General features: G+C 51.2%; 1 protein-coding gene and 1 pseudogene across 4 annotated transcripts in view; one reads left to right on the top strand and one right to left on the bottom strand.

Annotated features, from left to right (window-relative positions):
- Positions 1–13785, top strand: part of HSPA12A (heat shock protein family A (Hsp70) member 12A) — a 181322-nt gene that overhangs the window by 94847 nt on the left and 72690 nt on the right. The window contains exon 1 of one of the 4 annotated variants that reach the window (XM_031015608.3): positions 12520–12720. The exons of 2 other annotated variants lie outside the window; for them this stretch is intronic. In XM_031015608.3, coding sequence (XP_030871468.3) covers positions 12681–12720 — 40 coding nt within the window. In that variant the 5' untranslated portion in view covers positions 12520–12680. Of the gene's footprint in view, positions 1–12519; positions 12721–13785 lie in introns of those variants that run through there. One more of the 4 variants, XM_063710534.1, reaches the window with a different exon arrangement.
- Positions 3690–5113, bottom strand: LOC109028575 (large ribosomal subunit protein uL18-like; annotated as a pseudogene).

Here is a 13785-nt window from a genome sequence, read left to right as displayed (position 1 = left end):
GAAACCTCATCTCTACTAAATATACAAAAATTAGCTGGGCATGGTGGCAGGCGCCTGTAATCCCAGCTACTCTAGAGGCTGAGGTGTGAGAATCACTTGAAAATGGGAGGCAAAGGCTGCAGGGAGCTAAGATCATGCCACTGCACTCCAGCCTGGGCGACAGAGTGAGATTCCATTTCAAAAAAAAAAAAAATACATGGATAAATATAGTTGTTTTCTTTTGACATAATTTCTAAGAGAAAGACTAACTGGTCAGTGTTTTCTAAATGTTACCATAGGATTTCCCAAAGTATGCAACTCCTTAGTTTACGATGACTCCATCCATGTATGTATGAAAGTATAGACTCTACTGTGATCTCATTATTAGATGTTATTGTTTTATTGTTTTATAACTTACCTGTGTTTAATAAGTGTTTAACCATATACACACAGAAATAAATTACTGACAAGATCGGTCATTCTGTTCATATTTTTATTTATCTGTATGTTTCTTCTTGAACATATTTCTTTGTGACTTTTGAGTATTTAGTTCTTGGACTCTGAGAGATACAGATGCATTTACATGCACACACTTAGGCTCACATGCACGTTACACACCTGTTAGATCACATTGATGCAACCTATTTGCTCAGTGTCTATTTTTCTTCTTATCCCCAATTTTCTTAGTTTCTAAAAACCAGAAACTTAACTTTTAAAAAGTTTAATATTTTGATTTTTTTTCTTTAATTCTTCTTTTGCTCTAAACTTAGAACTTTATCAGGATACTGGACAAAATAGGAAACGTAGAAAATAACAAACCTTTTGGGGGATGAAATACATAATTTTCTTTTATTTGGCCCTTTTACCTTTATCCAGATCTTAGCACTTTCCATCCTCGCAGTGAGCTGAGGGGGGATGGGTCAAGAAAGTATGTTTTCCCCCTGTTATGAGTGAAGACTGTCCAGGTACAGGCTGGTTAGGGAAGAGCCCACTTCCTTCTCCTCCCTCCCACCACATTGACAGCCTGGGAAGGACTTCGGTGGAGCAGTTTGAGGGCATTACCTGGCTGTGTAGCCAGTGGTGACTAAATTGCTCGTAGCTGACCCCTGCCAGGGTGGGGAGAGGAAGGCCCGGCCCGTGTCTCTACTGTGTTGCCTACGAGGGCTGCTCCTGCCCTGGCATGAGGCTGGCTCTCTTGGGAAGGTGAAATGAGGTAGCTGAGTGCTTGGCTTAGTGCCCAGCAGAAAATGAGCAAGCACTGGAGTGAAGCGAGTGTTCATATGATTAGACTCGTAGTGATGTAGCCCTTCTCTACCGAGGAGCTCCTTTCTCTATCCTGGAGTGGGTACCATGTGCCAGACTCCAGACCAAGCACTCCACACGCACCACCTCACTTACTCTTCACAAAAGAAAGAGGACGTAGACCCATTTCCTTGAATTCTTTTAGAACACTTACTTTACTTTCAGACTCTTTGCAGGGGTTTGCCCTACAGGATCATGGAATCTGTGCTCTGGGAGGTGGGTGCCATAATTATTCCCATTCACAGATGAGGAAAATAAGGCTTACAGTAACTAAGATCACAAACTAAGAAGCGGCAAAGTTGGGATTCCACTCCAGGTCTATGACAGGCAGGATGAGGCAGGAAGAATAAGTATGATTTTTGTCCTCATTCTACAGATGGGGAGACTGGGCTTCAGAGAGGTTAGGTGACCTGTGCAAAGCCGCACAGCAAAAGACAGAACCTGGTCTTGGAGCCAGGGATCCTGAGCCCAGGCTGGGTGTTATCTCACCACTGATCATAGTGATAACTGCAGCTAGTGAAGTGCTCAGTGTGCCAGGTGTCTTTTCGGGGTCCTCTTGGTCCTTACCCAGGAAGAGGGATGTCCTGGAGAGAGGCTGAATGGGACACAGGCCTGTCTGAGCCCGCAGGCCTTGCCCTGGCCATCCTGGCCCCACTGCCATGGGTTTGCCCTGCAGGATCATGGAATTTGTGCCAGCATACCAGCATGCCAGCGCCAGGCCGTGAAACAACAGGGCATCTTTGTCCCTGCTCCGCTGACCACCAGATTGTACTTCCCACACGTGGCCAACATCCCTTGGCCAGCTGAGTAGGGAAGGCTGAGGACTTTTATTTTTTGTGTCGTTTATTTTCTTGATTTACAGACTTTCTGAGAAAATTCTGTTAAGGAAAATATCCTAGCTGGCTTGCAAATGCATACATTCTCTTACAAAGCTCCTGCCTCACTCAGGCAGGTCAGGAGTCGTTACTGAGAGTTGGCTATAGGTAATGGCCAGTTATAATGGCTAACATTGATGGAGAGATTCCTTTGTTGCAGAAACTGGGTTAAGCATTATCTAAGGAAATATTCCAATGGCCCTAGTATAAAAGGGTTCATGTCAATCTTCTTTTACAAGTGAATCAGAGAGGGTAGATGAGTCACTCAAGGCCACACAGCTAGGCGGGGATGGAGCAAGTATAATCTAACTCCCTAACCCACATCCTTAACTACTGCACTCCCTGCCCTCTGCTCTTTTGCTCCCTGAAGCAGAAGATAGGTGAAATTTTCTTGTACATTTCATACATGAGGGTACTGGTTGAAGTCTGCCTTGAATTTTGGTTATGTTTGTTTCTCTCTTTTTCACAAGGTCTGGGTGCTACTTGAGGGCTGGGCCTGTGTCTGGTTAGATTTTATGTGACAGCACATGTCTGATGGAAGGAGAGAATGATTGACGGATAGGATGAATAAGTGAGGGAGAGGCTGAATGAGAATAAATGAGGGGAGGATGAAGGAAAGACCAGGTGTCTTGGCTGACTTGCCATGGGATACTTCAGAAACCATGTGACTTTAATGCAAACTTTAGACTTCAAAGAAAGAGGGCATAGCCCCATTTCCTTGAATTGTTTTAAAGCACTTACTTGACCTCCAGTCTCTTGGCAGGGCTACTTGGTGGTTAAGCAGACCAGCTGTGGGTGACTCCTGGCTCTGCCCCTTCTAGCCCCAAGACTTCCAGCAGGTGACTTGACCTCACCACCCCCAATGTCCCCATCTGAAATAGAGGCCAACATAAGTGTGGACTTCTTAGAGGGAGAACTGTGAAAACTAAGTGAGCATATGTGTCGGTCCATTTTTGTGTTGCTATAAAGAAATAGCTGAGACTAGGTGATTCATAAAGAAAAGAAGTGTAAATGGCTCACGGTGCTGCAGGCTGAACAGAAAGCAAGGCATTGGCATCTGCTTGGCTTCTGGTGAGGCTCAAGAAGCTTACAATTATGGTGAAGGCAAATGGGAAGCAGGCACAACACATGGTAGGACCAAGAGCAAGAGAGAGCAGAGGAGGAGTCAGTGAACTGAGAACTCACTCATCACCAAGGGGAAGGTGCTAAGCCATTTATGAGGGACCTGTCCCCATGACCCAAACACCTCCCACCAGGTCCCACCTCCAACATTGGGAGTCACATTTCAACATGAGATTTGGAGGGGACAAACATCCAAACCATGTCAGCATATTTACACATGAAGTGTAAATGATAGCAACTGTTATTGTTTTTCCTGGGAAAGCAATTTTACTTAGAGTTGATTTTTACAAATTAATTTGGGTGATGGGTACCTGAGGGGTCCTTATAGCATTCTCTCTGCTTTTCTGGATCCTTGACATTTTTCACAATAAAACATTTTAGAAACAAGTAATGGAAATCTAAGATGTTAGTTTTGTTGAGAAAACAGATATATTGTGGAATGCACAATGTACATGCATTCCACAATAATGCAAAATGTACATTGCATTATGTACATGCAAAATGTACATGCAACTTTAATTTTTACTTATTTATTTATTTTTTGCTGGTTGGTCCATAAGTTCATTGTCTTTATTTGAAAAATCCTCATGGAAAATTGTTTGGTTTAGCTCTCAGCAGCCTGATCCTGAACTCTGAGGAAGCACACCTTCCTTTGAGCTACCTGATCTTTCTTCTGAGCAAGGGACATTTTGGGACAGTTTTGCCACTGTCACCCACTACTAGTTCTTCTTTCTTCTTTCTTCTTCCTTCTCTCTTCCTTTTCTTCATCTCCTTCTCCTCCTTTCCCTCCTCCTCCTCCTCCTTCTTCTTCTTCCTCTTCCTCTCATTTTTTTCTCCTTCTTCTTCATGTTCTTCCTCTTCCTCCTCCTCCTTCTTCCCTCCTCTTTCTTCATCTTGCTCTGTCACTCACGTTGGAGTGCAGTGGTATGATCTCAGCTCACTGCAACCTCGACCTCCGAGGCTAAAGCGATCCTCCCACCTCAGCCTCTCAAGTAGCTGGGATGACAGGCACACACCACCACGCTTAGCTAATTTTTAGTTTCTGTAGAGATGAGGTCTCCCTATGTTGCCCAGCCTGGTCTCAAACTCCTGGGCTCAAGCAATCCTCCCGCTTGGCCTCCCAGAGTGCTGGGATTACAGGTGTGAGCCACGGAGCCCGGCCCCTCTCTTTATTTAAACTTCTTTCTTGGGTTTCTTCCCGTAGACTGTATTCTGTTGCACAGCAGCGTTACTCTCTTCTACACCTCCTCCATGCCTGGAGTTATGCTGTTTTTTATGTATTGAGAAGATTGTTTTTTGTAAGCATCTTCATCTTCTTCTGTTAGGAAATGCGTATAATCCACGACATTCTGACTGATGATGTGCTTTCGATGCACTTCTGCATTAAATTCCTTGTTTTCAAATTCATAACCAGGGAATCATTGGGTACCATGAGGGGTAGACAAGCCTCCATCTGCGCTCCCTTCAAGGCCCCCCAAGACTTTATTGCCAGAGGTAGTTTTGGCAAGGCGTGCATCCAAATAGCAGGTGAAGGCACCAGGCTGACCATAAGTGCTTTCTACATTGTATTCATCACCAGTCACCTCCACTTGGCCTTCATAGATCTTGCCCATGCCAGACTTATTGAGAAGCCTGCAGGCCAGCAGCAGGCCAGGACAATGTGCCGCAGCATAATTTGTCAGGCCAACCTTCACACCATGTTTTGGTAGCTCATGAGCATAAGGTACACACATTATCATATCCCCTTCCATACAGGCATAAGCAATGTGACAAACACTCTCTGTGTTAGTTATGTGAGCGATCATCCTGTATTTGGGCATGTTGTACTTATTTTTATCCTGTATCGCCAAGCATTTCCAAGCACAGTAATCCATTTTACCCTCTTGTCTTCTAAATTTCACTTTGTATCTCTTAAAGCAGGCCTTATTCTTGACAACTTTAACAAACCCTGTCCTGCAGAACAGAGACCTGCATCCTTTGCTAGACATAGAGCCCACAACTTTTAAATAAAGCACAAGATTTGAAAGAAACAAAATAGCCTAAAGCAGCCCATGGAGAATCCACCTCCAGGCAAGGTTGCTCCTGGTCTCACTGGACCTTTGGTTTTCTCATCTTAAAAAACTCGGGAATAGTGATGTTTCCCTCTCAGTGCCGCTACATGAGTCAAGCGAGAGGAGAGATGTGAGGGTGCTTTGTGAACTGTAATTCTGTCTTCTAATTTGATAATTTGTTCATTCATTCAACACGTTTCTTGAGGCCCTGCCATGTGCCAGGTGCTGCGCTAGGAGCTGGGGACACTGCTGCACACAGATGAAAGCATGACAGACATACATGTTCTTGAGCTCAGAATGCTGTGGGGCAAATTCTTCCTCTGCCACTTTCTTCTTAGGTCACAACAGCTGAGTACCTGATCTCTGGGCCTCAGTTTCCTTACCTGTAAAATAGGGGACATTAACAATATAGTTCTCTCATCTACACGGTCATGAAGATAAATGGGGCAATGGATGTGAGGTTCCCAGAGCAATGCCCAGCACATAGCAGGTGCTTGATAAATGTTCATTCTCACCACTGCTGGTAGGAAGAGCCCAGCAAGTGAGGAAGGCTCACCATAAACAGATTTGCAAAATGACTTTAAAGCCATTTAAAGTCATTCGGCACTGGGCTGTGGGCTGGAGAAGGGGAAAGTCATTTTTCTCTATAACGTGAAACCCTTGGCTCTTATGAAAGTGCTGTGGAGAAATGGGGTGGCATAATATGATATGGAACCATAGGTTGGGTGGGGAGGGTCCTTCTCAGGAGCTGCCCTTCAAGGTGAATCAGTGGGATGACACAAGGTAGGAAAGCAGACAGCAGGGGGTGAGGAAGGGAGAGGAGCTGGGTCTGCTCTGCAGACGAGGAGACTGAGGCCCAGGGACAAGTGACTGGTCCCAGCTCCCACAGGGCTGCCACCAGGAACCCAGTGATATGGTTTGGCTGTGTCCCCGCCCAAATCTCATCTTGAATTATAGCTCCCACAATTCCCACATGTCGTGGGAGGGACCCAGTGGGAGGTAATTGAATCAGGAGGGCAGGTCTTTCCCATGCTGTTCTTGTGTAGTGAATATGTCTCATGAAATCTGATGGTTTTATAAAGAGGAGTTCCCTTGCACAAGCTCTCTCTCTTTGCCTGCCACCATCCATGTAAGATGTGACTTGCTCCTTCTTACTGTCTGCCATGATTGTGAAGCCTCCCCAGCCATGTGGAACTGTGAGTCCATCAAACCTCTTTTTCTTCCCAGTCTCAGGCATGTCTTTGTCAGCAGTGTGAAAATGGACTAACACATTCAGTGCCCCAAAGATAGACAATATTTGGGCTCACTCTTGCAGAAGTCACTCAGAAAAGTGCTGGTTTCCCTGAGAAGAGTAGCAATGAGGATGGTGACTTAGTGTGCATTCCTAACTCTGGGGTTTCTGGAGACTTGTGCAAGCATTGCTCTTGGACACTGCTGTTGAAGCTCTCAGCCCTCTGGCTCAGATAACACCCTTATTCTAGGTCATTGGTCTCCTTCTCCTCAGCTGTATGCTGCCTGCACCTCTCCTCCAGGCAAATACTGTGACCATGGGCTTGCTACCAGGAAGAACACAACTGTGCAGACATGCCCCAGTGAGTCATCACCAAGTAATCACAGCTAGCACAAGCTATCTTCCACTTTGTGTTCTGCAGAAGAGGCCAACAAGGGTCAAGGGTTAAGCTGGGCTGGGAGTCAGGGGGCTGAGTTTGACCCTAGCTCTGTCACTGATTGTGTGACTTTGAACAAGAGGTTTAGTATCTCTGAGCCCATGTTTCCACTTCATTATTTATTTATTTTTATTATTTATTTATTTTTTATTTTTTTGAGATGGAGTTTTGCTCTCGTTGCCCAGGCTGGAGTGCAGTGGTGCAATCTTGGCTTACTACAACCTCCACTTCCCAGGTTCAAGCAATTCTCCTGCCTCAGCCTCCCAGGTAGCTGAGATTACAGGCGCGCACCACCATGCCCAGCTAATTTTTGTATTTTTAGTAGAGACGGGGTTTCACCGTGTTGGCCAGGCTGGTCTCAAACTCCTGACCTCAAGTGATCCGCCCGTCTCGGCCTCCCCAAATGCTGCGATTACAGGCATGAGCCACCACGCCCAGCCTCCATTATTTATTTACTGGACCATTTATTCATTCCATCCACAAACATTTACTGAGTACCTACTGCAAGCCAGGCACTGGGCTGTGGGCTGAAGAAGAGGAAAGTTGTTTTTCTCTATAACATGAAACCCTTGGCTCTCATAGTGTCTGGTGAGTTGCAGCCCTTGTGAAAACTCTCCTGGTCACGTGATCATGCCAGTTTCTCTTCTCTGAAACTTTGTCTCAGTTTGCATTGTCCTCCTTGAGATGTGGCTTCCGGAATGTCCCGTCTTATTAATGAACCGGCAGCTTTGCAGGGCCAGGGTTTGAGCAGTTCTGAGAATGCGGCTGCAAGACTAACTATAGACGAACCATTGCTATTTGAAATACTTACGAAAAATATTTGGATAACCTTCCATTACCTGAGAAGGCATTTCTAAAGTTTACATTGCAGTCATGAGTGATGGTGATATTTGGAGCAATAATTTCCTCTGGCCCTTGAATTTTTGCCTGAAAGAGTTACTCAGCAGCTCACATTGTACATGTGAAGGTTGTTTTGGAATGTTAATGGAAAGGCCGATTCACACCAGATGGACTGGAAGACCAGTGAGGTGGGGAGGATGTATACACTGGCCACCATGATTCAGCTGTAAGGCTGGCTTTTTAAAATGCACTGACAGTTGGAGGTCAAGGCGGCTGACATTTGCCCAGGTTTTCTCTGCAAGTTTTTATGTTGCTTTAGCAAATCTGAATCTTGGTCCTGTTATGAATTAGTCTCTTTTATGATATTCAGTTCATGGAGAACGTTCCAGTGGCATATCCTAAAGTCCAAAGCAGCTTTGACGGGCAGTGTCCTATGTCAAAGTTCAGATATGAGCTCATATCAGTGTTTCTTAAGCTTAACAAAAACATAAAAGAAAAGTTAAAATGGAAAAAGCTACTCATATCTTCTGTGTGTCTTTATCAGCCAAGAAAATCTTGCCTGGATCCATTCTGTAATTTATAATATACAAGGAAATGGCATTTTTGTGTTCCAAATATATAAATTAAATAAGTCATATTAACAGTGGCATATATAGGCTGACTCTAAATGGAATGTTTTACATATATTATCTCTTATAATTATGATACCTATCATTACTGGGCCCTTTTGACAGGTGAAGAAACAGACCCAGAGAGGTATGTCCCAGGTCCCCTGAGGTGGGCAGGGAGCAGCTGAGCCCACTTGAGCCATGGTCCAGCTGACCCCATGCTCTCTGCTTCCTCCTATTGTACTTTTCTCATTCTTGGTCCTGATGCATCCCCCAGGGCTCACTGCCCTTAGCGTCTGGTCCATCAACAATTATCCTCAGTTTCTTCTGAGCTGGGGGCCAGAGGACTCAGCTGCCTCCCCTACCCATGCTGTGCATCACGTCCAGCCCTTTCCACAGTTGGTAGTTATAGCAGGTGACAGAGTGCCCTGGCTGTCTGGTGCAGTTAGCTGGGCCTGCCTCTGGACTCTGACTTCTATTTGCATGAATGGATGTGGTGGGGGTTTGTTTGGGGGCTGAAGAGCAGAGAGGGAGTCTGTTGGCAGGGAAGCGTGTGTGGGGCTGTGGGCGAACGGGATCCCGGAGAGGATGAGAAAGGCCTGAAGCTGAGGGGGCTGTTTTCCATCAATGTTTTGCTGTCTGCGCCAGGCACCATCCTAGGGTCTGGGGGCTCTAAATGTGGACATGGCTGGTCCCACTTTGGAGAGCTGGCAGCTAGAAGGGGAGGTGGGTGCCCTGAAGCTGGAGAGACCTGAGTTCTAGTCTCAGAGGTCTAGTCTCAGCACTGCAGCTTCTGCGCTCAGTGACCTTTCTGTATCTCAGTTTGCTCATCTGTACAATGGGGTTAACAATACTACTGACCTTGGAGTTGTGATAAGTGCTAAGATAGGAGTGATGGGGGGTTGGGCACAGAGAAGAGAGGAGGGGCCTCATGTGATCTTGGAGGGCTAGGTGGTGTCCTGGAGGAAGTGCCATCCAAGCTGAGGCCTGTAGGAAGAGACAGGGTTGGTTACCTGGCAAAACTAGAGGAGAATCGGCTTCCGGTGGAGGCGCTGGCTCTTTGGGGACCTGAGGGCAGGCCCTTGAAGCTGGAGTGACCAGCAGGAAGGGAACTAGAAGGTGGTGACTTGGCTCTGGGCTGGGCCACTTTTTAGGACTTGAGTATCCAACCGAGATGTGTAACATTCTCTCCACCAGCTACCACAGTCTACAGCCTGTGGAGGGTGGAGAAGAGATGGTATAGAGGGTGCTGCAGTGTACCCACAGAGAGCACTGTGAGGAGGAGTCTTTGGAGGGGAGCTTGAGGGAACTTGGTACAGAGCAACCTCCCAGGAGTCTGGGCGTGCCCTGAGACAGCTGGGGCTGTGGAAAGGCATGAGCCCTGGGGGTCAGCAGAATGTCTGTGTGCTGGGCTGTGTTACCGCTTCACTTACTGATTCAGCCAGTCCAGCATCAAGGATTTATTAAGTGCCTGCCATGTACCAGGCGCTGTTCTAGACACAGAGATGCAGAACTGGCAACACAGTCCACGATCTTGCTCTCCTGGGACTTACTTCCCAGTGGGGGCGAGGCAGCAGTTTTAGATAGAGTGTGCTGGGAGGAGCAAGCCACGTGATTGATTCTCTTGAAGGATGTGTCCGGGGAAGTGACCCCCCAGGTGGGGCCTGTGTGTGTTTGGGCTTTGGGGGGAATGGGAGAGTGGAAGGAGCTGAGGTCACTGAGGCATCAGGAGGCCAATTTGTGTAGGACCTGGTAGCAGGAGAATGACATGCTCTCACTCTGGCTGCTATTGGGGAAGAAGACTCCAGGGAGGAAGGTGGGAACCCTTCCTTGATGTGGCATGCTGAGCCTTGAACCCCAGCCTTGCTGCTGATGGCCAGAGGATGCCCGAACAGGTGCCTCAGCCTTTGAATGCTTCCTTTTCCTCTCCTGCAAAACCGCAAGGGCCACCATGAGAACTAGGTGAGACCACAACAGCTCCTCGCTGGCGGGCCGGATGGTGTGCTCAGCAGGGCGCGTTGTAATTAGCGTGATGAGCATGAAGGCCGTGAGGGCAAATCCCAGGCAGAATGTGCGCTGCCTTTCATGCTCCCCTGCAAATCAAAAGTGTTCTGCTCTCTGCCCCCAGCACTGGGGCCTGCATGTCACCTCCCATCCTTCTCACGCACCCTCATGTCACTGTGGCTGGGAGTCCCATGAGGGCACGTGGCGCCCAAGGCCCTTCCACAGCAGGAGGCAGATGTGCAGGGGCTACGGGTTTCTGCTGCTTCTGACAGGCTGTCAAGGCCAATGTCCTGATGCCCTGGTCTGATGGGGAGGAACGAGTGCCTTGAGGACACTGAGGAGGGGCCCCCTGGCCAGCATGGGTATGCAGGGGAGCCTTCCTGGAGTTGGGCAGTCCATGCTGAGAAGGAGAAGTTCTTAGGTTGCTGGTGGTGGTGAGATGAGAGGACGGGTGATCCAGGCATCAAGCACATTTTCATGTCTTTGAAATACCAGCATAAGAGAAGCAGGGGTGGGTGAGAGGGATTGAAGAATCAGAGCGGCTGTAGCTGGAGCTGGAGTAGGGTGGGGACAGACCAGATCACAAAGCATGGACTGAAGGGGTGAGACAGGAGGGTGGGGGAGCTGTGGGCAGGCTGTCGCAGGCACGCAGGCAGGGAAGGCCCTCGGGGACCATCAGTGACTTAATGATTTTTACCATGTGCTAGATCCCAAGCTAAGCATGTTACATGCATAGTCTATCTAATCTTCAGTTTTATGAAGTGGGTTCTCCTGTTATACCCATTTCGCAGATGAGAATATTGAGGCTCAGATAGGTTAAATAACTTGACTGTGGTTTCATGCACAGCCAGGAACTGTCCATTTGGGATTTTTAATGCAGGCAGACAGAAGACAAGTTTTGTGTTTTGAACTTGTCACTCTACCATCACCTTCTGGTCTCCAGGCTCTCGCAGCAGCTCTCTGCCCATTCCGTCATCCATAACGCTCTCGCAGCAGCTCTCTGCCCATTCCGTCATCCAGAAGGGGATTGTACGATGAAGCCTCCCCTAGGTGATCTTTGGGAAATGCCACCCATCTCTGGAAGTAAGGGATGCTGGTGGTTACAGCTGGGTGGGAAGTGGGAATCCCAGCTCCGCGACTCACCTGCTGGGTGTGAATATTGTAACCCTGCCGATCCTCAGCTTCCTTATCTGCAAAATGTTAGTTATGGGGAGGAAAGGAGATAGAGGTAAAGCACCAGGCAGGTAGCACAGTGCCAGGCACCCGGAAACGACCCAGTGACGGTGCTCCTCGGATTCCTATTACTGCCCTCGTTTGCCAAGACAGGGTGGTGACACCGCGGACCCAGGGGGTGCCTGGCCAGGCCCAAACAGGTGCCAGCGGCGCGTGTGTGTGGAGGAGCTGGGGACAGGGAGTATGAATCATTCACAACTGAAGCCTTGCATTATTAATATCGTTATTCTCAGACTTCTAAGGAGGGCCCAGCTGGATCCCATATATGGAAGGCGCGACTCAGCCTCCGGGGCAAGCACCTCCCTGGGTCCGGAGTTGCCATGGAGTCCCGCAGGCGGCCTGGAGGCGGTGCCCCGGGCTCGGCCCCCGTGCAGGTCCTTGGTCTGCGGCCTGGGTCCTGCCCGCGCCGGGGTCCACCCAGCCCGCCTTTGCGCCGGCCCAGGGCCGCTCCCCTGGGACCCTGGGGGACAGACAGAAGCTGGTGGGGACTGGCGCGGGCGTCCTCGGGAGAGCGCCGGGCGCGCTGGGCTTGCTGAAGTGCTCCAGGCCTGGCCATTCGGTGACTTCCAAAGAGCGGACGCGCCGCGGGGCCCCGAGGGCCTGAAATCCGCTCCCGCAGCGCAGCCCAGGGCGCGCCACTACCCCCGCCGCGGTCGACTGCGGGGCGACCGCTCGGTCCCGAAGCCGGGAGAGGAGAGGCCGGGCCTCGGCGGGCCGCTCTGGGCGGGCGGGGAGCGCAGCTCCGGAGCCGGGCAGTTCCCCGCGCCCGCCTTCCCCGACCTTTCCCGGCCGGCCCGAGCTCGGAGGGGCGGGGCGCCGGGCGGGCCGGGGCGGGGCCCGGGGAGGAGCCGTGGCTGCGGCGGCGGCCGCGTCAGAGCAGCGCTCCGGCTGCCCGGCGGCTCAGACACGGCCCGAGCGCCGCCGCGGACGCGGACAGAGACCCGCACGGGCACGGGCGCTGCACCGGAGGCTCCCCTCGCGGTCCGGGGCTGCGCGACCATGGCGGACAAGGAGGCCGGCGGCAGCGACGGGCCCCGAGGTGAGCGCAGGCTGCGGGTCCTGCGGCCACGGCTGGCGGGGCAGGGAGGGAGGAGGCGCGCTTGGCCCCGCGCCCCGCACCTCCTCGCGCGCCGTGGAAAAGTGGGGACGCCCGCGCTGCATCCAGTTCTGGCGGGCGGGGCCGGGGTCAGCAGCAGCGGGGCCGGGGGCCGGGGGCCGGTGGATCGGAGACGGCCCGCGGGTCACATGTTCTGCGCCCCGCCAGGGTGCGGACTCCGCGGCGGAGACTGCAGCCCCCGCTGAGGCGCCTGGTTGGTCCCTGCCTCGGGTGGCGCCTCCTGCGGGGCTGGTCGCGCGTGCGGGTGAGGACCGCCCCGCGTGTGCAGCCCCCGCGCGATGGGCTGCGGAGGCCGGCGCTGGCTGGGTAAAGGGCCCGCCGCCGGGTGGCCGGGTGGCCCCAGCGGCTAATTTTCGTGACTCAGCGAGGCAGGAGTGGGAGCCTGGGGGAAATCGGAGATTTGGACCTGTTCCCTCGCCCCATCCCACCCCGGCCGGACGCTCGAGCCAGGAGTGGGGGCTGCAGCTGCGGCCGAAGGGCTTCTCACCCACCTCCCCGCCCATCCCCAGGGACTCACTGGGCTGGGGAAGGGTGAAGCGGCGGGGGTTCGATGGTCCCTTCCTTGCGGGGGGAGGGGGAGGCACCCAGTGCTGAGGACAGACGCTCGCATTTTGCAGATGTGCTAGGGCCGCTTTCTTTGGGGAGCGTGATTAGGGCTCCGAAGGGTGGGGGAGCCGGAGAGGACGGGGAAGGGGGTTTCGGGAAGAGGAGGAGCAGGTTTCGGAGCCCAGGGCTGTAAATCAAGGCTTCTCCCACGGAGGGCCCGGCTGGCCAGGATTCCAGTCTTCCTGTGGGTCCCAAGTGGGGAAAGTTGGGCGCATGGAGGCGCCGCGCGTCCCTGACCTGCAGGGCCTCGGCGAGAGCGGCCGCCGGGGAGAGGAGCGCGGCCCAGGCATCTTTCCCGGGAGCGACAGGCAAGCCGCCTGCGAGGATGAAATTAAAATGCCGGGACGCAAGGGAGATTCAGCCACGAAACGAGCGCTTGGC

The sequence above is a fragment of the Gorilla gorilla genome, chromosome 8, assembly GCF_029281585.2.
Source record: "Gorilla gorilla gorilla isolate KB3781 chromosome 8, NHGRI_mGorGor1-v2.1_pri, whole genome shotgun sequence".
NCBI lineage: Eukaryota > Metazoa > Chordata > Mammalia > Primates > Hominidae > Gorilla > Gorilla gorilla.
Note: the sequence above shows the minus strand (reverse complement) of the source record. Positions and strands in the feature narration are given on the sequence as shown.